General features: G+C 32.8%; 1 protein-coding gene across 2 annotated transcripts in view; it reads right to left on the reverse strand.

Annotated features, from left to right (window-relative positions):
- Positions 1–2,752: 2,752 nt before the first annotated feature.
- The window catches only part of MICU3 (mitochondrial calcium uptake family member 3), an 82,423-nt gene continuing 58,095 nt past the window's right edge, over positions 2,753–27,080 (reverse strand). For both annotated transcript variants that reach the window (XM_036894310.2, XM_036894309.2), the window contains 7 exons: positions 22,888–22,983; positions 16,328–16,428; positions 15,678–15,849; positions 10,591–10,699; positions 8,335–8,492; positions 7,233–7,301; positions 2,753–5,531 (listed from right to left, as the gene is read on the reverse strand). In XM_036894310.2, coding sequence (XP_036750205.2) covers positions 7,233–7,301; positions 8,335–8,492; positions 10,591–10,699; positions 15,678–15,849; positions 16,328–16,428; positions 22,888–22,983 — 705 coding nt within the window. In that variant the 3' untranslated portion in view covers positions 2,753–5,531. The remainder of the gene's footprint in view (positions 5,532–7,232; positions 7,302–8,334; positions 8,493–10,590; positions 10,700–15,677; positions 15,850–16,327; positions 16,429–22,887; positions 22,984–27,080) is intronic.

Consider the following 27,080-nt stretch of genomic DNA (forward strand, 5'->3'; position numbering starts at 1 on the left):
TTTTCAGAGTGGTGTTCTGAGGATTTCTCAGGTTGAATTTTTAACTCTTATAGCGCCTAGAGCCTATGCAGAGTAAAGCATGTCATACCGTAGACTGGAAATATCTTTACTAACTGTCTTTCACTCTGTCCTAAACTCTCATTTTATCTCATTTAAAATCTACTAGTGGACTAATCTGCTTATCTTCAAGTATCTTGCTTCATCTTTGAATATGCAGAAGGATATGCCATACTGAATTAGAATAGTAAGATCATGGTAAACATTTCTTATGGTATAAACATCACCAACTGTATGTTTTGTAAGAGAGTATAGCTGCTATCTTTAACGTTTTAAGTCTAGTAACTGATTATCACTGACATTCTTTTATCCATTAATCCCATTCCCATTCTTATCATCCAAGTATAAACCATGTGATAGCTCCAAAAACTCACAGTCACCAGTATACTTTTATTTTTCTTAAAACCATCTCTCCCCACTTCAAGAAGCAGCAGCCTAACTCTGAATTTGGTAAATAACCCACCAACACCTCACCTTTGTGAGTCATTCCCATTTTTCCAGACTGAGATCCTAAGTTTTAGAAATATGCTTCTCTTGAAAAAGTACAAAAACACATGGTTAAAAACACTCAAATAGTTCAAGAACAGCTCATCAAATATATGTGCTTATGGCCCCCTTCATAAGATATGTCTATGGTCCCATCTTCAAAGGTAACCACCATTAAGCTCCTATGGGTACTTTCAGATAAGTGATCTAAGATAATTACATCTAAGTAGGGAGGTTACATATATTGTTTTGGACACAATTTTTTCACTCCCTATTGAAACCATACTAAAAATGATTAGAACACATTGAAATCACACAAAATGACAGAAAAGCATAGCTTTCTCTCTAAGGACAAGAAAACTAGAAAAGAGAGTATAGGCATAAAATTTTTAAATCTCAGAAACAGGTGGTAATTAACTTCTAGACCAAAGAGAACTTAAAATGCCTGCAACAGAGACACACCCTGAAAAGGCAGATTCACACTGCAGCGTTCCCCAAAGGCTTAAGAATGGTAGGATCCAGATACCTCTGAAGGTTGCACAGTAAATAGGACTGACTGAAATTCTGTTTATGAAGCATTTATATCTCAAGTTCCCTGCCAGCAGAAAACTTCCCAGAGGTCAAACCAGAGATGTTCTATGTATAGAGAGAACAGCAGAGTTGAAGATGGGGGTTGCCATGTTGAAGAAAAGGGTATTAAATAAAGATCTCCTTCCTATTGTCAGTTCTGAACAAAAGAGTGGTTCGTCTTTGAACTACCAGGCAGGAGAAATCTGACCAAAGAGAAACACTGAGCGTCAAGGGCCCTTATAAGCAATGGCCCGGTTGTAACTGCAGCTAGTGACACATGTCAGTCAAAAGCTAATTCCATGTGCACAGAATTAGCTTCCAATTTGTCTTTAAATGTAAACATATAGCAAAAGATTACCAGATATTTGAGAAAAAACTCTAAATAGATATCTAAAACACAAGCAGCAAAAAAAGAATGGGGGGATGAAGGGAGCAGAAGAAAACTTCCAAGAAACTGAAATTAAATAATCAGAGCAAGAATGAAAGCTACTGAATATACAAAACAAGAAGAGCAGACAATACAAAGGTAAATTCAGAGAAAAAAATTTTAAAAATATGGTCAAATTATAAAAACTCAAGAGAATGGATAAAAGGTAAGAAGGGTCTCAAGAAATTTCAAGTAATCTTTTAAAAAGGTACAACAAAAAGACAAAGAGATCAACAGTGAGAAAGAAGTCAAGAAAAATTAAAGGCTGGAATAGGAGATTCAATATCTAAATAATAGAAATTCCAGAATGACTGGATAGAACAAGAAGAGAGTAAGTTCTCAAATAATTTTATTTTCATAACTGAATGCCATAAATTGTTAGACTGAAAGGCCTATTGCGTGCCCAGCAAAATCAATGACTTGCCTTTCTCTTCCTTTAAACATTGGACAAAATTTATCTTTTCCAGGAAACTTTTATAGTGATGTTTTTAGTTCCTCTGAGCATTGTATGTTCATATGCACATTGTCACAATTATAGGTATATTCCTCAGTTTTTAAGACATGTGTTAAAAAAACTGATTGCAAAATAAGTCAGCAAAGAAAAACACCATATGATTTCACTTATGTATGTGGAATCTAAAATACAAAACAAACAAAAAATAAATAGACTCATAAACACAGACAACAGACTGTTGGTTACCACAGTGGAAAAGGCCAGGGGGATAGGTGCAAATGGGGAAGGGAATAAAGAGGTACAAACTCCAAATTATAAAATAAATTATCATAGGAATGGAAGTACAGCAGAGGGAATGTAGCCAATAAAATTGTAATATCTTGGTATAGTGACAGAGGGTAACTACATTTAAGCATGGTGAGCACTTAATACATGTAATTGTAAAATCACTATGTTTACATCTGAAACTGATATGGTATGTCAACTATATTCCAATAAAAAAAGAAAATAACTAAATGATTGTGATATTAAGCAAGTGATAAAGATTTAAAAAAGGTACAGAAAAGTCTCACCACTATACCTTTGAGTTGATTTTCAACATACAATATTTCACAGAATTTGTGACTGATTGCAGGACACACCATTATTTCATGAGCTACTAAAAAAGTAAAAATGCTGCCAATTAAAAGAAAAAAACACAATGCTTTCTTATCACTTAGAATTTTTATTTTATACTTATTGAATATTATACAATTCATAGTTTTACATCCTCTGAAAGTAAAAATTCTATGTAAAAATGTTTATGTATTGTATAGCTATAAAAATTAGGATAATATATCTTGAAAACTGGTAAATTTCTAGGCATTTTCTTAGTAAGATGAAGCCTAGAAAATACCAATATTAGTAAAACAGGGTCTACTATAGTATTGGTTTAATTATTTTAAGCCATTTACACAATCAGTTCTCCGTAAAGTCACATGTAACCTTTCTGAAAAGCTTTCCAGTACCAATGACCAAAATACTGTATTGTATGAATTCCTATTACACACTTTGAGAGGCTTTATGGCTCTGTGATTTATTTACCTACAAAAGTGTTGAGGAGATTTTTTACTGGCATGTACTGCCATAACACAGGGTATGAGGTCAGTGGGTGTTCGATAACCGACAAAGATTTCTGAAGTTTGAATGTGACATTTTTCAGAAAGACATTAGTCCACAGATATACATAAATGCAATATACTAAGTGTTTTGATTCAAGAGCAGGCATATTTATTTTAAGATAATATAAGAATGTGAACAGATTGCTTTACAATTGTATTTCACAATAAGAACAACAGACTGTAACTTAAGTTAAATTTCTTAATATGAAATTACTCTGAAATGTACCATAAATCTTTTACCATGTAGACTTCCTGCAAAGAGTCTTGATATTAAATTACAGAAGGAAATGCTGAGAATAGCATACATGTATTTAGAATATTATTATTCTGAAAGCAGTAAATCTTTTTAATATTCTAACAATGTTTTAACAACAATCCAGTGAGATATACTTATCTCCCATTTGACAGATGATAAATTTCAGGAGTGATAATAGAGAATTGTTTAATTTACTAATCTCTCCCATTTTAATTGATCAGAATATTTCACTTATTCCCATTTTAATATTTAATATGCTATAGCCTTATGAATAAATGAATATCCACTCACACTGATAAGCAATAAAGAATAAAGGTTGTATATGTAGTATTCCTTGGGAGAATGGTAGATTTACAAAGAATTTTAACAAGCTAATTCAGTTTTGAATCTATATTTATAGAACTGTTCTAAATAGGAATTTTTCCATGTATGCAAGATCATGTGACTTATAGTCAAGATAAAAGCAAATTGCATTTTTACAATTATTTAAAATAGCAAGTAATAAATATTGAGAACACTCAGTATAAAGTAAAACAGACCTGGGGCATGTCAAATGAGTGGGAGGCATTTAAATTTAGTCAATCAATTGAGTCAACCTTCAAAGCAGGTGAAATTAAATTATTATACTATGTGGAATCTTCAAACTTATGAATCATATTTCTTAATCAACATAATAAATAATATCAGATAAAGAATGTAAAAAGTCTAACAAATACATAGTCAATGCCAATAATAATATTTTCTTGGAAGTAACATTACTTCCATAAATATGCTGATGCAGAATTTTCAATTTCACATTTAATAACTTATAAAAACAAAGTATTTCCTATTTTCATACACAAAAGCAAGGTAACAGCTAAAGTGTGTGTAATTTACAATAAATACATCTTAGAAAAGAAGATAAATGAACTTATCTTCCATATGCAATGTATAAATAAATGCTCTATTTTTGCATATGTATCCCTTTATATTTTTTATTTGAACAGATTTCCATTAAGTACTATCAAATCATTTTCTCCATGTGAAAATCTAATTTTGTTTTTCAATATAAGTTTTTCTTTTCTCTTTTAAGACATACTATTTTCATTTTCTCAACATACTATTTGTTACTACTGGCTGTTGGGCATCACTTCTGCATGTGGTCCTTTTGTAAGAAACAAAATGTTAACTTCTACCTAATATATACATCAGTCTTCCAAACGACTTTATATTTGTCTTTTATAGTACTCATTTTGATGCTATAGACATATACTAACATCAACCAATAAGTACAGTTGTCAGATATTATTTTTGCTAGTGTTATCAACATACACCATCTGCAATCAGGAGCAGCATCATGTTAAGACAATAACAATGACAATGACAATGACTACTGCTACAACTACCAGTGCTTCCACCATCAATATATGACTCTTTTTTAGAAAAAGAACCTACATTTTAAGTTTCTTTACTGTATACAGAAAAGAATACATTCTGTTGACTTTGGTAAATGAACAAAAACTTAAAAAACTTCATGATTCAAACAATATATGTTAATTAAGTACTTTTAAAAATTAAAAGTACAATGTAAACCATCGTATTATATAGTAGCTTAATTTCTATTTGTTTTTCAAAATTATTTCAGTGTAATTAAAAAACTGATAAATAATTGGGATTTATTAATAATTCTAAGGGCTCTAGGCTAAGTCTTAAGGAATATTCATTTCCTAGAACTAAGTTCACAGTCTAAAACCAAGGAAAATATGTGCTCATTTTTAAGTGATTTAGATTCCAGGAGTCATATTATTTTGAAATGAAGCAGATATCTATTAAGTTTAAAAAAATACTTAAAATACATTCTTATATAGTCATTGGAAGTATCTATATACTTCTCAAAGGAATGAAAAAGTGCAGAGTTCAGTAAATCAAGGTAAAAGCTTAACTTGATAACACATAACATTTGTAGTTAATAAGAAGGTGCGTTTTATCTGTCTTATGTTCAAGAAAAAATTATAATTAGCATTTCACCTTTTCCTTCATTTCTCCATGTTCTGATCTCAGACCTACTTCTGCTCTCTGAAAATTTTGCTTCTTCCATTTGTTATGTAGGTAATAATCCTTTGAACTTTGTTACAGAAGTACCTAATAAAAAGTATATATATATATAAAAGCAGTATCTATTTAGGATGAAATTCAAAGGTGATGGCAATAATCATGTATTATTATGATAATAATATAAGACAGTAAGGCACATAATAAAAACACCCAATTGACAATATAACATCCAAAGACTCAACCACAGAGTATTTCCTCTAATTTGAAACTTGAGTATTTTGTTTAGTAACTTGTCTTATCATAAAGTAAAGGTCTAGAATAAACGTAATCATTTTTACCTTTGGTTCTATGTACAACTACAGAGAATCAACAATGTCTGTGTGACGCTGTTATAAGTTGATAATACTGCCTGCAAGGGCACAAGTGGTGTGTCCTGCCTTTCGGTAAATGTGCAATAGAAGTTCTTATAGGGCAGTAAGGAACTTCCATTCCTTAAAAGAGAGATTAGGAAGATTTGACTTCTTTTGTTAGCTCAATCACTACAGTTATCACTTTAGATAAATAAATAAGCCTACTTGCTGATAAACATGTTAAAACAGCATTTTCCAAAATGGGTTCCATAAAACATTAGGCCTCAAAGCTACTTTGCAAAATACTGAATACTGTTTTCTTTCAGAGACACAAATGAATAGAGGCATATTAAGACCTGGTAAGTTCTATGGGGGAAGGAACCTATTTAACCATGTTTATTATATTTCTCAAACTTTTTTGACAAAGCAGCCCTCTTTTTTTTTTTTTTTTTTTGTAAAGAAGAACATGCATTGACATCCTATGGAACCACTTCAGCAAATACTGCTATGGACAAATAAAACTATTTCCAGCTTAAGAAAAAACAGCAAGAAATATACATTTACAAGCACGTATGAATGAACAAAACCTTTACTGTAGATACCTAACTGATCAGAACCCACAATCGACCAAAATTTTATAGTTACCATTGATTTTTAAAAGAAAAAGGAAAGAAGAAACCCTTCATTTTGGAGATCAGCAAGAAATTTGAGATATTTCTTTGGGTTGATACAAACTGAATCTCCTCTATCTTCTTTAACTACCACTTTCTATGGTGACAGCGTAGTAAATAATGAATAAGATGGCTTTGCCATCGGACAGAATGAAGCTCAAATCCTAGTGCACCATTTACTAACAAGTTATCTTGAGCAAATTACTCACTAAGCCTTTATTTTCTCTGCTGTTAAATGGAATATCTATCTGTGAAGATTAAAGGAGATACTATACTGGAAGAACACCTACTATAGTGCCAGGAACCTAAAATAACTCTAAAAAAATTACTGCTATAATTGTAGCAGATGTTTGAAATCCTGATCCTATAAAACAATAACAAATATCTCTTTGATGCTAATGGTCCTAGATTATAAAAACCCACCTTGGATTCATCGTATTATACCTGCCCAGATGCAAAACTGCAGGTTACTGAAAATTTTTCAGTCAGGATACTCCAAATTAGGTAATTATTTATTTCAGTTCATTTTTAGATCACAACTTAACAATGGCAAGCTAATGCTTTTTATAACGACTAATTTTTAAATTAAACTCCTGGTCTAAAATGAAATAATTAAAATACTAATTTTAAATTGAATTAGTGGCTTAAAATTATTAAAAAATTATAATTCTACTTTCATCTATTTCCAAAATATCATAAAAAAATAAATTATGACCCTTCCTTTATGGTTACTGAACAAATTTAGACAAACAGTGAAGCTAACATACTTATCTGCTATGAAGTTCCTTCTTCAGACAGGATTTGAAAGTGGGATACTTCTGAACTGTTTTATAACCCTGTGGAACAGATAATTTAAATTGTGCAAATGTAAATGATGTTATTGGCCAGATTCACAGTAAATAAAGCAAAACTAAAAGCACACATAACCTCTAAGAGAGAAATACAGTGTCAGAGGTTTATAGCATAGTTTAAATTTTAATTTGATCTTTCCACTCAAAAAATTTTGAGGAAAACTGATCTGTAATGCATGCTGTCATGTATTTGCGCCATCGTTGCAAATGTTAACAACTAACCACTAGGTGGCAGTTAAGTACATACTATCTTTACCTGCACAGCTTACGTTTAATACTAAAAATAATGTCTAAGGTGATCTTTTTTGTATATACATTTTCTCTTTTTAAATGTATAATATGTAGAGATATTCTTACAAAAGAGGGAAGATTGACTATCCTAGCTGCTAATCTTAATAGAAAAATTTTTTTTCCATTTGTAGCACATCACAGATGTTAGATGTATAAACATTTATTGATTCATGCTATATTTCATTATTTAAATAATGAATTACTTTAAATTATTATGAAAAAATTATTTAAAATAGTTCTGAGAAAAAAATCATTGAATTTCTAGTATAAGATGTGCATATAGGAAAACAGTTCAACAGACAAAAAAGTTTTTACCTTATTTTCCATATTAAAAAGTACTGGCTATTCAGTGACGTAAGAGCCTCAAGTTGCCTAATGAAAATTTGCATCATATAAAATGAGGAATCGTGATATTTCTTTGTATACTAACAAGTATGAACAGCCCTGTGTAAAATAAAATATTTATAAAAAATATTTGGCAACATTTGCCCCCACAAACTGGGATAAAGATATTAAGCTAATTATATATGAAAATAAGTTACTGAAATTCAAACTAATTTTATATTTTAAAAAAGTATTAACTTTTATCACCTCAAATTGTTTTTGAAAGTATATAGAGCCTTATGTTTTTCTTTCCAAGTACAACATTTCATGTTTATATCATTAAGATTTTTTTCTTTCAGTTTTTAAAAAGGATTATCAATAGGCTTGAAATATATAGGTTTACCCGGAATCCTCTATGCAGTCTGTCTTTCATAATTCCAATAAATTCTTTATAACTTAATTGATCATCTTTGTCAACGTCAAAAATCTTGAAGACTGTGTTCACTAAATGTGGTGAAAATTTGAGGCCAGTAGCTACATAGACAGCACGCTTAAATTCATCTAGATAAATGTCACAGAAATGGAGTAAACTGTTAACATTACTTTTATAATATGTGCTAATTACCAGAAAAGTTATTAAGCTTTTTTTCTAAACATAGGTCATGATCTTCTAAAACACATGACGTTTCATTAATCACGCTATCTTTAAGGGAACAAGAATTTTTGTGGTTTTAATTAAGAGGGCCAAGGAATAGCTGTATCTTAGGTTAACAATGCATTCAAATTCAGTGTTTAATGAGCACCTACTATCAGTGACAGACACTTTAGGGATTATTAAGATGAATACATTCTCAAGAAACTTTCTGTTCAGATGGGAGATGAGACACCTGCCCAAACAACCTTTACACAGAACAACACAGAAAGGAACAACAAGGTACTGTGAGATTTGGAAATTAGTGATTACTTCTGTCTGTTGGGTGCAGTAGGGAAAATAGAGAGAAAGTCATGAGGAAAGCCTGCAATTTTGTATTTGAGCTGAGCCCTGAAGGACAGCTTGTACAGATGAGGGGAAATGGTAGATGGGAGGACAGGAATGAACAAAGGCATGGGGTGAAAGAGGAGAGAATATGGCACGTTCTGAAAATATGAGCAGCTGCTTGGGTAGAGCCCAGGGGACACACAGGAACTAGAGAAGCTCTGCACAGGGACTTTGAGGCCAGGCACCTGTACATTCTTCAACAGGCAACAGGGGTGTTGAAGAGTTTTCCACAAAAGTGTGTTGTAGAAAGGTCAATCAATCTGTGCTTTAGAACAATTATTCTGTGAGTGGTACAGGAACCGTCAGGGAGGACAATGAATAATGGCAGGAACACCACTGAGGGCACTACTGCAATAGTCCTTTTCAGAGGTAACAATCTGAATTAAGGTACTAGTAGTGGCAACAGAAAAGGAGATAGATCCAAGCACCTGTAAGAATACACAATTTTTTCATTCCCACGAAGTAAAAAAGCAACTTTCCATTCTGAACCAGGTAGGCAGATAATGACATTTTTTTCTTTGTAAGGTTGTTAGTAGGTGTATCATGGTAATAAATGCTGGTCTGTGAAGACAGGGCTCCCAAAAGTTTTGGTTTTAAAACATTCAAATGGGTTGAGTTGAAGTCACCAGGTTAGCTCAGTCAGTAGATCATGAGACTCAAAATGGGTTGAGTTGAGAAGATACCTCACTTGAACATCTAGACTAGACCTTGGGTGAAATGTGAAAATTTTTCAGGTTTCTCTTACTTGGTGAATAAATGAATGAAGCTATATGAGGGATTCAATATCTATGCTTTGGGAGAGAGATAATTATCATTAGCACTCAGGGGCTGCACTTTGGCTTCTCACCAGAACTTGGCAATAAAATAACACAGAACTGTCCACTGAGATTTAAGCTTGGGAATTAGCAATTACTAGATTATGGCAGACTCAGGTAAAATCAGCTTGAAGACATAAACAGAGTCGTCATATGGCAAAAATATTTTAAAAAGATGGATATAGGGATGGGAAAGTGGTCATAGTCACAGAATCCTAGAAAAAGGACTCGACTTGTTAGTCTATCTTCAAAGAAAGAATGAGCTGGTCCTGAAGACAATAGCATTCTGAATTCTAAGTATAGTATTACTTTGTACATTAGGCAAAACCAACATTCAGTTTTACATATCATTCTCAAAACTTGATTAATCTAAGTCCATAGCTAAGAGGAGGCTCTGCTGACAAAATTCAGGTTTCTGAGCCAGCAGATTGTGGGTACAATCAGTAATATAATGTCATCCTGTGACGTTATTTGGGGCGTGGCCAGCTGGCTCTTCTACAGGTAGACACGTATCCCTCAATGTGACCAGGCCTCTATGAGATTCCTTCCTCTCGGAATCTTTACAAACATTATTAGCTTTTCCCTGTAATATGAAATGAAGGGCAATAATAAATTTAATACAAAAATGTAGTGTATTTCTCTAAACTTTGTTTAGGGAAAATGAATTTCCCATTGAAGTATACACCAAACTTTGGGGCAAGGTGATAGGTAATATAATCTACCTGATAATTAATTTGTTGTCAAAAGTCCCTGGAAACATGTTGGATTATTTTCTGCTTTTAATTATTGAAAGATGATTACTTACCTTGCCCAATAGAACGACTTGCAAAGTTATACATATTCAAGGCTATTGCAAAGTCTTCTAGGTTGTTCAAAAACTGGAAAAATGACCTGAATTCATCAAATGTGATGCCCTATGTTGGGAGAATATATGTAAATATAGTTAGTATTGCTAAATTTCTTAAAATGAGAGTCTCCACTTACTAGAAACAAATAGATTAAGTATCTGCAGTGTATCTTGTAAGTAAACATTTCCAGGGCACAAACTGAAACCTTCTTTGCCCAAATAGAATGTAAAATTCACTCAGGTTTATTTCCACTGGGTAGTGTTGCTACCATAGGTGAAAAATATTTTAAAAACATTGTCATGCCAGCACAAACTCCCAAAAATTTCTACAATAAAAATGAATTTAAATGTCTTAATTTTGAAAGCTCTGTATTTTAGGCCTGAATTTTTTAAACCCTGAAAGTAAATATGGTACTTAAGAAAAAAAAAAAGAAAGCAAAAAAATACCCCTAAAGAAACACTTTCTCTGAACATGTGCTCAATGTAATTCAGCATTAGGTCATTAATGTCTTTATTATGACAATGCAAAATCAAAATACTGTTTAAGCCAACACTAGTTTATTTTTACTACTTCCTGCCTTGATAACACCGCCAGGACTCAGGAACAAGTACAATGACTGTACACATATAGTTCTGGGAGGCCCAGCACAGGGCTCAGTAAAGGACTCTGGAATGTCATTTCCATAAATTGCAATTATTGTCACTGCTATTACTTCAATTAAGTAGAAAAGTTATTTGAAATAAGCACAATGTATCTCAGATAAAACAAATTCGGAGAGCTGCATTTCATTAATGTGTCCTCGGAAAAATTAACATAATTGAGAGAGTACATAAACAGAGAAGAAGAGCGGAGGGATAAGAACTCAGGCTTAACAAATTCTAACCTTATTATAGGGATCACAGGGGAAGAGAAACTAACGAGGCAGCACCGGAAAGCTAGGGAGGAGCCAGAAGAGTCTACTTTTATCTAGGTCAACTACTGATTAATGATTTATTATGAAAATAATACCAATTTTCGGTATACATTATTTCCACCTCAATTACAACCCTGCTTCATGTGCAAGGAAATCCCCTCTTTTCTCTTTACGTTTTACTTTCTTTCTCCTTATATTCATTATGGCGCTCCAGCCCTGGATTCTGCTCGGTAACTTGATCCCACCTGCCATGTTTTCCAGAGAGGGCTGTTTGAATCAGTTAAGGACTCTGAGCCAGAAGGGGTTTGTCTTGCTGTGGAGAGCTTGTTGCCAGGGAAACTGGCCACTGCTCTGGGTCTGTATCAGTTTATGCGTGACCAGCTGCTGCAGCAACAGTCTCTACCTCAGGGGGACAGGTTAATGCTGGTGAAGGTGAAAAACAGGACGATGGCATATTTTTAAGTAAAGAGTAAAACAAAACTTTTAGGGAGCATGAAATTAAAAAGCAAATCAAAGAATGACAGAATACAATGTTCACCATCTGAACCTTTCGATTTTTCAAAATTGGTTTCTAATGTTTGAAAAGACAGGTCAAACTCAAATGAATATTTTTTGTGTAAACTGTTTTTGGAAAAATGGAACTGTAAATTGAAAAAACAGGGCATTAGTTTTGATGGCGATAATTTAAAGCAATCCATTCTTAGCGGTGAGGGAAAGGCACACTGAGGGAGTATGGTCACTTCTTCTCCCTCCCCATCCTCTCCGCAGAACCACTTCTGTAATGAACAATTGAGACTTGAATGGAATATGTTCTAATTGTTAGAAGTGCAGTGAAAAGAAGTGGTTTACATTTCAACAAAAACAAAATGATGGCAATGGAAAAATTAAAAGCCCTTAAAAATACATATACTGATAGTCTAGACTTGAATCGAACATGTCCTAATTGTTAGAAGTGTAGTGAAAAGAAGTAGCTTACATTTCAACAAAAACAAAATGATGGCAATGGAAAAATTAAAAAGCATCAAAAATACATATACTGATAGTCTAGAAATAAACCCAAATGTCTATGGTCAACGGATTTTCAGTAAGGGTGCCAAGACCATTTACTGGAGAAAGAACAGTCTCTTTTTCAGATGGTGCTGGGACAACTAGATATCCACATGTAAAAGAAAAGAGCTGGACTCTTTTTTTACTCCATATACAAAAATTAACTCAAATGATCAAAGACCTAAATTTAATAGCTAAATTGTAAAACTCCTACAAAAAAAAACCCACAGATACATCTTTAAGTACTATCAATTCACTCAACAGGGGTTCCAGGTGCCGTATATATATGAGTGAATAAAAAAGATAAAATTACCAGCTTTCCTGAGCTTTCATTCTAGTGGGGGTAGACAAATAAATAGTAAAAATAAGTCAATTCTATTTTTTATCCAGATAAACAATGAAATATATAAATAAGCAAATTATAACCAACATGAAGGGATGGGCACCAATTCTGCAAGTAGTTGAAAATCTGCTTTTGAGTCCCCAAAAACTTAACTATTAATAGCTTACTATTGTTGGACAGAAGTCTTATGGACAACATAAACAGTTGATGAACACATATTTTGTAATTATATACATTATATACTATATTCTTACAATAAAAGTAAGCTAGAGAAATGAAAATGTTTTTTCAAATTGTGGCAAATCTCCAAAAAATTTTTCAATATATTTATTGAAAAAAATACACATATAAGTGGACCTAAGCAGTTTAAACCCAGGTGGCTTGAGGGTCAACTGTACATATATATGTAAGTTAGAAGATGATGATGCTTTGGAAATAAAAACAGATTAAGGGAAGAAGGAATAGGAAATGCCGAGGCAGAGGGTAAAAATTGCTATAATAGGTTATTATGTATATAACAGGCTATATATAATTTACATAATAGGTGATTATATATTAGCTTGGAAGGATAGGCTTCACTGAAAAGAATATCTAAAAGGAGAGAATTCTGGGCAAAGAAAGGAGTATATACAAAAACACTGACATAGAAGACTGTCTGGTATTGAAGACAGTAAAGTGGCCAGTGTGACTGGAGTAGAATAGCAAGGGGAGGAATGGTAGGAAATGATGTCAGAAGTAATGAGGGAGCAGCCAGTACAGGCCTTGTAGGCACTGTACAAACTTTGCTTTTACTATGAGAAAAATGGGGAGTTGCTATGATAAGATCTGAATCATGGTATACAGCAATTCCTTTAATACTAAAGGAGAGCAGACTGTAAGGAGGCAAAGTTGGAAGCAGAGAGATGACTTAGAAGACAACTGTGATAACTGAGGCAAGAGAGAATGGTGACTCGGATGGTAGCAGTGGAGGTGGCAAGAAGCGGCGAAATTCTGACAGCAGTATCGGGAGCATTTGTTGATAGATTGTATATAGAACAGGAGAGGAAGGGGTCCACAGTGGTGGCTAGAACAACTAGGAAGAGTGAAGTTTCCATTAAGTGAAATAGGGACTATGGTATATGGAGTGAGGTTTTTCTTGGGATGATCAGAAGTTTAACTTTGCAACTATTGAGCCTACGATGTCTACTGGATACTCAAGTGGTTATGATGTAAAAGTCTGAAATTCAGGGAGAAGTTTAAGATGGAGACACAATCTGGACGTCTATATACTAATAGTTACCAAAAGTAGTCCTGATTGCAGCCCTAAACACTATAGACCTCCAACTGCCTGCGTAATTTCTTCACCTAGATATCCCATAGGAATCTCAAACTTAACTTGTTCTAAGTAAAATTATTGTTTCTTTCCTACCACCAAGCAGGCTTGTTTAGTTCAGCAAATGGCACAGCTATTTTACCCGTGGTTCAGGCCAAAACCCTAGGCATTCTTGATTCCTCTTTTATCTTCATATCAATATTTAATCCAGCAACAAGTTCTTTCAGCTCTGCTTTTTAAATGATCCAGTATCAGTACACTTTTCTGTACTTTCCTTTTTTACTGTGATGATTTCTAGTACTTAAGATCCTTCTGTCAATTAGAAGTTTTCAGTTGACTTTAACTTAAAACTTTTAATTTTGAAACAATTCTAAATATAAAAATAGTTTCCAAAACAGTAAGAGTTCCCATGTACTTTTCACCCTAGAATTGAACTTTGAGTTATAAATGTCTATCAATTTCCATTTGATATAAGGAAAAAAAAAAGATTTTCTAAGCCCTAAATAATATCCAAGCAGGCTGACAAAGCAGTACAATTTCCAATATTCATTTACAGGAAAGTGTCTATTAACTGGAAAAATTCAGTTTATGTAAAACAGACCAAAGTCCCCTAAGAGATTATGTAAACTAATGGCCAAATACATCTTTTCTTCTCATTCCTTAGGGGACCTGGAGAATTGTTAGCACTGTCACAGTGTATCCATTTTAAACAAAGTCAAACTATCAGCAAGTTTTTCTTGGATAGATTCACTTGATCCTTCTACAAACACAAACAGAAGTCAATATATCTAAAACATCCCACACTTGACGGGTATACTTGTCACACCAGTTCTATTTGGTTGCAACGATGCATTCAAATTCCACTAGATAATGCAACTGCTCAGAATTGCCGACAACACATTTGCTACTCAACAAATAGACAATCAGTTGTCCCAGGTTCTTAACCATTCATGTCATCCAAACTCCTTGAAAAACCTCACTTCAACTGCTGATAAGATCACTCACTCATCAAAGGCTGTCTTCAAATGATCTTTTATTAAGGATATTATAGAAATGAATAAAGTGTGACTGACATGATGTCAATATAAACTGTTTTATATGATGTGATGTTTCTGTAGTAATCAAAGCATACAGTACAGCAAAATTCTTTTGAAAAATACTATTCATAATCTGATTAAACCAATTGCTTATAACTTTAAGGGTTTTTAGCATATATAAGAAAAAACATGTATTATCTGCCCAGAATTTTAAATTAATCAATTTTTAAAATTTAACCAGAGCACTTAGGACACAGGAGAAAAAAAGAATGAAATATATACAAAGAATCTATTAACCCACAGACGATCAAAAGAACTAACAAAAGGACAATATATTTTATAGACCTATATAATTACCATATGTAACAAAATTAATATGAGGGATTAGATACCTTTTCCTCAGGTATACTGTAACGCACATTTTCCAGAAATACTGATGTATTTTCCACATTTGTATATCGTAAAAGAATATGAGCAAAATCTTCCTCACTGATAGTGTTCATCCCATTAGAGTAGGAAAGGAATTCTATTTCTAGAACTTCTGTTTGGAGGTTATCCATGAATCTATAACATAAACATATAAGGAATGAATAAGACAAATGAAGAGTGATGGTAACAGATGGTACTTAGCCTGTCAGGGCTTTGGCTTCCTTGTCTAGAATGGGGATAAAAAAAATACTGTGTTGGGTAGTAATGAGACTTAAAGACGTTGACTGTAGTGCCTGCTGTTACTACACTAGACATGGTATATACATGCTTCTTATTACCACTGTGGCTTATTGAGACTATGGAGTTGGTGTTATACTTTCTCCTGAGCTAGAGGAAATAATCCAGATATCCAGACCTCTTTTATCATTCAGTAACTTCCCACTAATCAGTATAACCACTGGTATGCAGGTACTGATAGAAACGGTATTTGTTAAAGAACATTTTCAGTTAAGATGAAAGCAGCAAAGGGGAGCATATCACTGCATAAGATGATTCCTTAAGACCTTTCTGACTTAACCATATTTTTCAATAGAAATATAAAAATTAAGCTCACCTGTAAAAATCTTCAAAGTTGAGCTCAGCTTTTCCTTTCTTTCCAAAAAAGTGTACAAGAAGTGTAGTATCTGTTACTAAACTTGTAATGTCATCAGCACGCTTAAAAAAAATCACAATGTAAAGTTGAGCTGCAATACACAAACAGAATAGGGATATACAATACCCCTTAAAGAATTTTATCAGCATATAAATATCAAAAACATAAATATGTTAACATTAGAATGAAAAAATAAAGGCTGTATTAATAAATGTCACTCCAGTTAAAATGTTCAAGATTTGAAAACAGAAGTATGAATGAAATTGATCTTTACTCTCAGAAAATCTTAAAGATATGATTATATTTTAAGAAGTTTTCAACCTCAAATTAAGCATATAGGGTATCTACATTTTAAATTGTCTAAAATAATTGAAATCCTTTAGTAATCCTCAAGTATTTTATTTTTATTTAAGTAATTTAGTTTGGCTTTACCTAATCAACCTGAAAAATCCATTATTTGAGGATGTTCAAAACAGGAAAATTCTTCAGATGTACTGAATATTTTGGGCTGATAAAGAACGGCCTCACGCTTTACAAATCAGCTTCCTTTAATCATGATACTTTCTTACTGTATTTCATACTTACAATACTTCAAATAGAAAATACTCTATTTTAAAAGACAAACTATAGTAATGTTACTTGGAATTTACATCATTGGTAATTTTTTTCAAAGAAAAGTCATTTTTTTTTGAATGGGAAAGAAATTAACTTCAGCGGGTTTTTCTTTCCCGATTCAACTTGATAAATCGAGATCCAATAAGTGTATTCTTAAAATAGCATAATTACAGTCCTTACAAAGTATAATGGCCAATGGAAATATTCCTTCTTTACATTAATGTAGCTTTAATAGATTTTCCTTTCTTTTCCCTCCCTCCTCTTTTGTTTTCTGCCTTCTTTTTCTTTCCCTCTTTCTTCCTTGGCCATTAACTCATACCTATCTTACAAACTCAGGTACAAAAATTGTAAAATTCAAATGATTGTAACTCTCCCATATACTCTCCTAGGAGATATAAGAAAGAACAAGTTAAATAATAACTACCATTTTTTGTATCAAAGAAAAATAAGATATAAATGTCCATCTAAAAGTACTTATTTGACATGTATTACTTGGCCAGAATCCTGATAAGTACTCCACATAATATGTAAGAAAGAGAAAGCAAATATTTCTCTATAAAGGATCAGTTGTCTTGTATGTTCCCTGACAAAAAGTTTCATTTTACCCATCTCCATACCCTAAATTTTGGTAACCTTTTGATTTCTCATACCTTCTTCCAAGTCTTTCATGAACAGTTACTTTCACAACATTTGCTGGATCTCTATTTCCCTTCTCCCTAAACCAAATATAAGTCTTTTTAAAATAGTATGTTACCTGGATTACTCAAGTAATCAAAGACAAAATTAGAATATGAGTGTAAATGAAGTATACAGATGCTCTTTTTGATAGTCGTAAGATCTTTTGGAAAAAAGCCCAAGACCTTTGGGGAAAAAAAGAATATGCTAATTATGGAAACTACATCTTCTAATTGGTCTTTTCTCCTCCAACATGTTCTTTTTTATCTATGAAACTGTTTTTCTAGTGATATTATCTTGATTACTCAAGTCTTAAAAACTCTAAAATGTAGGGTTATTTTCTAATTGTCTGAAATTGTTGAAATTCTTCAGTAATTGTCTATTGTCTCTTTATATGTAAATAATTTAGATTTGGATTGTCCTAAATAATCTCTAGTATATATTCTCCTTATAACTGGTTTGGAAGATCTCTACTACTTCTTAGTTGAGTCTGCTGACAAGTCCCAAGTATTCTCAGGAGTTGGAATAAACTGGAAGTTCCCTATAATATATTCAACTTCTTTGAAGGTCTAGTTCTTAGGCGGAAAAATATACAGCTCGGAGGCCAGGTGCCACACACTATCTTTTAAATATACCTTCTTGAACAAGCTTATTAAGGATGTTGAGAATATTAGTGGTGCCAGTTTCTCAGGGCTCCATATGTGACAGCGGACTAGTGCAATTCGGAGTAGTGCTCAAAGAGCGCTGCCACCTTCCCCAGTAGCTTTAGGTTGAGCAGGAAGACCGCTGTAATGGAAAACGGACAGGACCTAACATCAGAAGACTTGGGTTCACTGACTTTTTTGACCTTCAGCTCCCTTATCTGTAAAATGGGAATAACCCTATCTTTAACAATGATTTTGAGGATAAAATTAGAATGTGAGTGTAAATGAAGTACACAAATGTTCTTTTTGATAGTCATAAGATGCTTTAGAAAAAAGCCTAAGACCTTTGGGGAAAAAAGGATATGCTAATTATAGACATCCTTTTGTGATTGTGTACAATTGAGTCTGATCAGTTTATTACCCATGGAACAGCTTAAGTTAGTAGGGGGAGGAAATATTTGAGAATGCATGCCTATGTGGAGCATGACAGTGGAGACTCTAGCCAATCAGAAGTCAGCATGAAGAACTGGCATATTCATCTGGAAGTCAGAGAAATGGAATGTGGGGGAGGTACAGAACGGATAAGAGGAGGGGAAATGGTGTTTTAGAAAAAGTTGCTTACTTCACAATAAGCATAGTGTGGTAAGCAACTAAGATGATTAGCTCAAGAGTCAGATTTCTGGCTTTGAATCCTAACTTTTTTCTTATTACTTAAGTGACCTTGGGGAAATTAATCTTTTTGAGGATAATATTATTCCCGGCAATAACAATAGTACCTATCCTAAGTGGTTGTGGGAGGATAGGTACACGTGTAAATCATTCTGCACTATAACTGCCATATTGTACATGGTCAATAAACGTTAGCTATTATATATTTATTTTTGCAAAATCAGTATATTTCATGAAGTTGGAAAATGACTAGACAATATAAAAAAAGATCATAATGTTTAAGCTTAATGGAAAAAGATTTTTACATAGTAGTCTTCGTGTTACTGAGGCTACACATTACACAGATCTGAAAAAAATACCTTAAAGCAAAAGGTTACAGGAAGACCAAAAGCTAGTGAACTCAGATAACATAATTATGAAATGTTTTCCTCTAGTGCTGCGATGTCCTTAACCTCAAGATATAATGCAATGAAATGAGATGGCTTTGTTTTATATAAGTTGTAAATAATGACCTCATTCATCCCATTTTTCTTATGCTCATTGAGCAGAGCAGATCTTCATTTACAGTCTTTCATCATCAAAATCTTATTAGACTTAGGTTGCACTTATCCAGATAATCCAGACCCACAGAGGCATAAGTAACAGTTTGACATTAGAGAAAAAAAATTCGAAAATGGAAATGTTGAAAACCACCCCCCCACACACACCATTCAGTGAAACAAGAGTACTGTTGGGAGTCATTGAAAACTACACCAGTGTCCTCGGTATCCTACGTGTTATATAACTTAAATCACAGGAGAGTTGAGACAAAAATAGAGACTTTATCCCTTTGATTCTTGTGCTCATTGTTAAAATAAAATGAATTCAGGTGTTTTCATAACAAAGCAAAGAAAAGCCACAAAAGAACTGCATGGGCCATTTACATGAAAGGCCCTTATCTGTTTTGATTAAAAATTACTTTAAGTGATGTCATCCAAGATGAAATAAACAAATTTAATATATTTGCACAAAATAAAAATATGTTAAACTATGAAAATATTTTAAAGATATTCTTTCAAGATATGTATTTTTAATTGATCACAATGTGATAACCTTTTCAAGCTCTATCAAAGAGCTATTAGGAAATCTTCAAACTTAATTTGTTAGTGAAGGTTTTGAATAACCTACTGAAACTTATTAAGGACAAATAAAGCTTAAAGCCAATAAGGAAAAAGCTGAATTTCATCTGTAAAACTCAGAACAGTTTTTATAATTCTGTTACTCACAGACCATATTCAACAAATGCATGATAGGCTTATATTGTACTATGTATTATCTATTTTTCAGTAAGAAAATGGTGTCAGGGAGGTGATGAAATAGATAAAGGGGGAAAAATTGAGAATGTTTGATAGATATCTGGATCTGGACATAGGTATATATACATGTCAAAATGCAGTGAGCTGTGTACTACGACAGGCATATATATATATGTACCTCAATAAAAAATGTTTTTAAAAAAGGAGACTAAAAAGAAAAATTTTAATGTTACGAAAAAAATCTAATTTAAAGTTTTGATTGCTATAACAAAAGTAGCCCAGGGTCCTGGAATAGAGAATAAGTGTGGCAGATTTGTGTGAGTCAATGACTGGGAAAGGCTACTCTGGATGAGGTGGTCAGGAAATAATCTTTTTTTTAAAAGAGAAGAAAAGAAAGTGGTTATCAGCAGGGGCATATTCAAATTTTCATTATAACATGGTTTCACTATAATTGAAAAAAAATCTATGGCTAGAAACAGTTCTGGAATTAAGAATATGAGAGGCTAACCTCAAATACACCTAGAATATTTAAAGAGTAATGCTTCAATATTTTAAATGCATTTTAAATATATAAGAAACAATGATATATAAATACAAATAGATTTCTAAGCTTCCATTCTGAACCAATATAATCCCAAATACTGATACTATAAGCAATTCAATGTTATACTAGCATCAGTAGTATCTATAGGGAATTACAATGAGTTGTAATTTAATTACAGTTACTTCTCAATATCCTCTCTAATGTGGGAGGGTAGTAACTGAGATAATCCCCAAATAATTATTTCACTTTGGAACACAATTTTCTTCTTTCATCTCTCCATCAGATTATTTGCATGATGTTTGCATCAGTTCATTAATTAAGCAGTTTATGACTATAATGTGTATTGATTACAACCAATGATGTGCTAGTCAACTGGCTCTCCAGGGAAAAAGAGCCTGGTATGTATTGTTTGCCCATTTCTATGGTATTACTGCTCCCGTCATGGCTGCTTTCAAGGTACACGGCACATCACAGAATGTCGAATTGGAAGATGTGCCGAATCAGCTCTGGGAAGCCATAAAGGTCAGTTCTGGTACACCTCTGATAGAGTGATGAATATTGTCAAAAGATCTTACACATACCACATAAACTTCGAGTGTATAAAAGAGCTGACTGGTCATCTGATAGTAAACACTTCTGATATAAAATCATATTCAGTATCTAATCAGCAGATTGTACCTAACTGTGAGAGTTTCTAGTTGAGTTAAATGAGATTAAAAATAGGGTGGAGGCAGAGAGGTAGACAGTCTAGTAAGGGGAGAGAACGGTGACATGACTTAATTTGAAGCTAGGTCACAGCTGGCTTGGAGGGCCTCTAAGGGTTAGTGTCTCCAGTTGCTCTTACTTTTATGCACAGCTTTTACATGGCTGTATAAATGATTACAGAATTAAGCACTTCTAAAATATCTGTAAATGTAACATTTATGAACATTTTATGCCTACAAATGGTTCAAATTTAAAAGGTAATTTTGGTATATTCATGGCTAGTCATAATTATATTTATATATCAAATGTAAATTAGAGGTAGGACAAAATGCTTTGCTTTGAGATTTTTTAATTGAGCACAAGTGACAATCAGCATTTCCATGTATTTGCCCTAGTCTAGAAGAATCAAGTAAGGAACACTGTATATATATATATATATATATATATGGATAGCAGAAGCCACACCTGATTTCATTTTACTTCTCCAAATATTTTTAGGTTTAATTTTTTAAAGTCAAATTTTAGAAAAATAAATGAGGCACTAACTTTAAAGAGAAAAAGAATGAAAAACTTATCTCCTAGTATTTACTGAAAAGATGTGGTAAGACTCATAGGCATCTCTATTAAAACTCTTGAAAATTCTCAAAAAGAAATATAACATAGTGCTTAATGTGAAAGACACAGCTCATCTTTTAAAATGACCAATCCTTGTTATGGTGGAACAATGACAGGAAGGGGTGGGAGCACCCAGGTGAGAGCAGCATCAAGGTACGTGTCTCTGTGAATTTCAAAAATAGTAACAGTCTGTCTACTTTTAATTTTCCATTTAGGACTGGCAATGCTAAACAATGTCAAGGTAAAATACTCCTCCCTTCCTTGATTGACTGTTCCTGTCACACCTCCCCCACATCCCACCATTGGTAATATTAACTTACTATTAATATTGCACGATTGTAAACATACCATAACTCTAAAGTGTAATCGACATTTTACCAAGTTAAAAGTTTCAGCACTTCATGTAACATTACAAATTATAAGGTTAAAAGATTCAGTAAATCTATAAAATAGCAATGTCAAGTTTCCTGAAAGTGATCCTTAAGAAATAACAATATTTCATTTTATTAAGTTGCAAACTTACGTGTTCTACAATATGCAAGTTGTTTAACATAGTCTATTATTAGAGTGACCTTCCAGGACCTGCCAGCACAGCTGACATGTTCAAATACCATTTATATATAGGAATTATTGCTTTGCAGGAAAAAAGGGAAAATATAAAATATATTTTGTTTCCATCATTGTGACTCTAAAATGAAATGAGAACTAGATTAACAAAATGGCAAACAGTACAAGGACCTGGTTGAGGTTTAATTATACCTCTGCGAGGTCTGAAAAGAGTGCTTGGCTTGTATTACGTCTCAGTGTGTCCCAATAGCTTCTGGAGACATGTTCCTCAGCATCTGTTTTAAGTACCTGTAGAAGTTTTAAGAAGCACAACTGAAATCAAAAGAATAGTCACAAAGAATGATAACTTATACACTTTAAGTCTCTTCTAGCCAACCTTGAAAAGAAAAGAAAACACATTAGCTTACCTTTTTTGTTTTCTGCTGCGCACAACAGTATTATATTACACTGCTGGTAAACTCAGGGTATTTTCAAAGGTGTAATGGTATACAACCACTATTTCTAAGTACAATGTGGCTTTGTCAAAAAGAACCACATCCTTCATCCCTTCCCCCATGCCTTTCCACCAAAACATGGTTAACTTCTAAGAAAGTGTAAAATAAAAATTGCATTTACACTTTATGTGAAGTTGATTCATTTGGGGAAGATTCTGATAATTTTGTAGCAACCTACAAAATACTGTTTAACTCAAAATGAACTACTGTTGACCAGCAAACACTATGTTTTTATATCAAAGAATGAAAAGGACCATATCCATACTTTGGAGAAACAGAACTTAAATTAATCCAAAACAGATAAAAAAGAAATAGTCTAGTTTAAGTAAAACTACTCAAAGCTACTCAAGGATTTGGTAGATGTGTCTATTGTGACCAGGTAAGGCACCTCTTAATTTATTGTAATGACAGAACACCAAATTTATCTCAGTATTGGCTAGTCTGAAGAAGGTGATATCAAGATTAAGAAGTGGACTCTAATCTTCACATGAAAGCAAACTACAAGTTTAACTTGAGTCTCTATAAATAAAACAATTAAATGCAGTTTCTGGCAGGATTTATCACGGAAGATTTCACGGGCTTGGTGTTCTTTTGGTTATTGTGGAAAGAATATGTTGCATGATGTACTTAGGAGTGTGTGGGTGATGAGAGAAAGCTTTCACTTCTGTGTGTGTGTTAATTTTTAAAAGTCTGAGTCACTAATGAAATTATAATGCATCACGGAATAATTTCAAAGATCTAAGTTTTAATTCATTATTAATAATAATAGAAGACACTGTCTACTAGAAGACACTGCCTACTGCCCATATTTTAATAAAATCTTAATGAGATAATAATAAAGTAATAACTAGCAAGAATGATTTATAAAACATAGACACTGACTTTAATACAAAACCAGAATATAGGCATACAGACTAAGGAAAAACTAATGGGGAAAGTGCCCAAATATAACTGAGCATTGTGATAGTTATGAAACAGATATTATGATACTTTGGTATGTAAATAGAAGGAAAATATGCAAAGACTTCCTGAAGACTCCTCAGTGTCTTTATTATATGAGCTTTAGGTCTCCTTACCAAGGGGTTAAGTTGGGTGCATACCTTTATTAAAAGAGGTAAAAGAAGTCATAAATAGTTCAGAACTTCAAAAATGGATGGCACAGGCAAAATGATGTCCTTAATGTGCTGTACCCTGTAAGTCTGATAAATCTTTTGTGTAAATTTAGGGTCTGTTATTGGTGGATTTTCCTTAAACTCTGCAGTTTATCCAATTTCCTTTGCCTTTTTGGCTGAGTAGGACCCTCTTCAAGACATTCCATTACATTTATGATAAGGAGGGAGAAAAGAAGGATGGAAGGAGCTTTGGTCTGAAAAATTCTTGTTGAAACCCTAACCCCCCAGGTGATGCTATTAGAAGGTGGGGTCTTTGGAAGGTGTTTGGGTCACAGGGCAGAGCCTTCATGAATGGATTAGTATCCTTATAAAAAGTGCCCAAGTTAACTCCCTTGCCTCCTTCCACCATGCGGGACACATGGAGATGGTGCCATCTGTGACTCAGGAAGTAGGCCTCCTCGTTACCATACTGACTATGTTGGCTTCATGATCTTGGACTTCCAGCTTTGAGGACTGTGAGAAGTGTTAGTTCTTTATAAGCCACTCAGTTTATAGTATTTTTGTTATATCAGCACAAACATACTAAGACAGAAGGAAAGAAGGAAGGAAGGAAATAAAATAAGGGACAAGGAAAGATGGAAGAAAGGAAGGCAAAAGAAAGTTAAGAAGAAAGAAGACTGATTTAGAGATGGGAATAGATCACTGTGGTAAGCAGAATAATGGCTGCTTAAAGTTGTCCATGTTCAGATGGCAAATACCCTAGATACAGTTAGGGTCTGAGAAAGGTTATACTCAAAGATTAGGCAAACTAGGGGGTAAAAAATAGCAGCTTATAGAATCAGATAGTAAACTGTCTTTACTATTAATATTATTTAAAAACACACGCAGCAAAATAAAAACAAATTTAAAAACTGTATCTTTTAAATCTGTGCCACTATTACAACTGTGACCTGAAAAACTATAATCTGAGAATTTTAAGTTAAAGTTACATGGGACTACAGTTCCCCCCATTTTTGAAGTTCTTTTCCATAAATAATTGTTAATGGGTAAGCAGTATTTTGAAATTTGTTTTAATTTTAATACAGTAAATATAGATAGATATAACCAACATAAACAAAAGTTTTTGGGGTCCTCAATAATTTTCAGCAATGTAAAGGGGTCCTGATATTTGAGTCCCAATTGAGAACTGCTGCTTACAGCAATAAAAGTGAATCAACTAGGACTAGATAGAACAATATAGATAAAATTGACAAACATGATATTAAGTCAAAGAAGCAAGACAGAAAAAATCATGTAATATCATCCTATTTATATAAAGGACAAAATTGGAAAAATTAGACTATATTGTTTAGGCTGCATTAAGCAGGTGATAAAACCACAGAGCAAAGAAGTGGTTTAGTCATGTTTGTGGTTATCTTTTGGAGAAGATGGAGGGATTATGATTGCAGAGACACGTGAATAGGCTCTATGGGGCATAGCAACATTTTATTTCTTCATCTAAATGGTGGTTGAACTTTTATTATTACTTATTTTGTTTTATATTTACATGTTATATGCTGTAAATTTCTGAACTAAAAACATATTTTAAAAATCTGGGAAAGTTTCGTCATCATTAGAGGAAAAAATAGGAAATAAAATAGAAAATAATACTAATAAAAATAAAGGTGGCATATTTATTCTGACAGCTAAAATAGATTTTAAGCCAAAAAACATTTCCAGAGATCTAGGGGCAGTTATAAGATTCATTTCACTAAGACCATATAAGTACTCTATATTCTTATACAGGCTTTAAAATATATTAAAAAAAGAAAGTAACAGAATTACAGGTAGAAATCAATAACTCTATCATCATAATGTGTAATTTAACATACCAGTTGACAGATCAAGCAGACAAAACATTAGTAATGATAGAGATTTAAAACATAATTAACACGTTTGGTTTTATATATATATATATATGATATACATATATATCATACAACCCTGTAACCCAAATTAGAGAATACACATTATTTTCAAACACAGATCTCTTACGAATAATGATGTTGTTTTAGTCCATAAACAAATCTTAACACATGTCAAAAAATTATGTAAAAATTGGTACATTTTTTGACTCCAATGGAATTAGGGTAATTAAGGTAATCTTTTGAAACTTACAAAATCATATAAGGTATGTCAAAGTCAAATATACTTGACTTTGCATTATGTATTCTTTTGAATTTTTTACATTTCTTTTCATTACTGTGGTAACATAATCAAAAGTTGACCTCATGAGAAATATGAAAAGAACCAGGTAGTGTTGCTTGGAACAGAAAAGGCTATCATGTAAGTATCTCCATGGATATAAAGGAATATGTTTAACCTTACACTGTAGCAGGAAATACTTTGAGAGAATACAGGCAGAATCTACTGAAGGAGTGACTGAATTTTGGAGCAATCTACTATAGAGGCCACTGAATCTATATAGTAAAAGTTGAGAGCCCCTGCCTTCCCTGAAGAAATTCTTCTTAAGTTATATTCAGTTATATCTTATGCTATATTCTTCTTAGATAATATTCAGCTCCATGGACTATACTCAAATATTTTACAATTCCAGTTGATCTACAATTCTGGAAATTGGCAGATAATTGCTGGTTAATTCATAACATTATACTAATGATATTTCATATAAATATTCAGACTTCATGAATATTTTTCTAATTTAAATGAATTTCCTTATTTGTTTGCATTTTTTGAAAATAATCATTCCTTTCTGAGCAAAAAATTTTCTATTATAGGA

This window comes from Manis pentadactyla, chromosome 7, assembly GCF_030020395.1.
Source record: "Manis pentadactyla isolate mManPen7 chromosome 7, mManPen7.hap1, whole genome shotgun sequence".
In the NCBI taxonomy this organism is placed as follows: Eukaryota; Metazoa; Chordata; class Mammalia; order Pholidota; family Manidae; genus Manis; species Manis pentadactyla.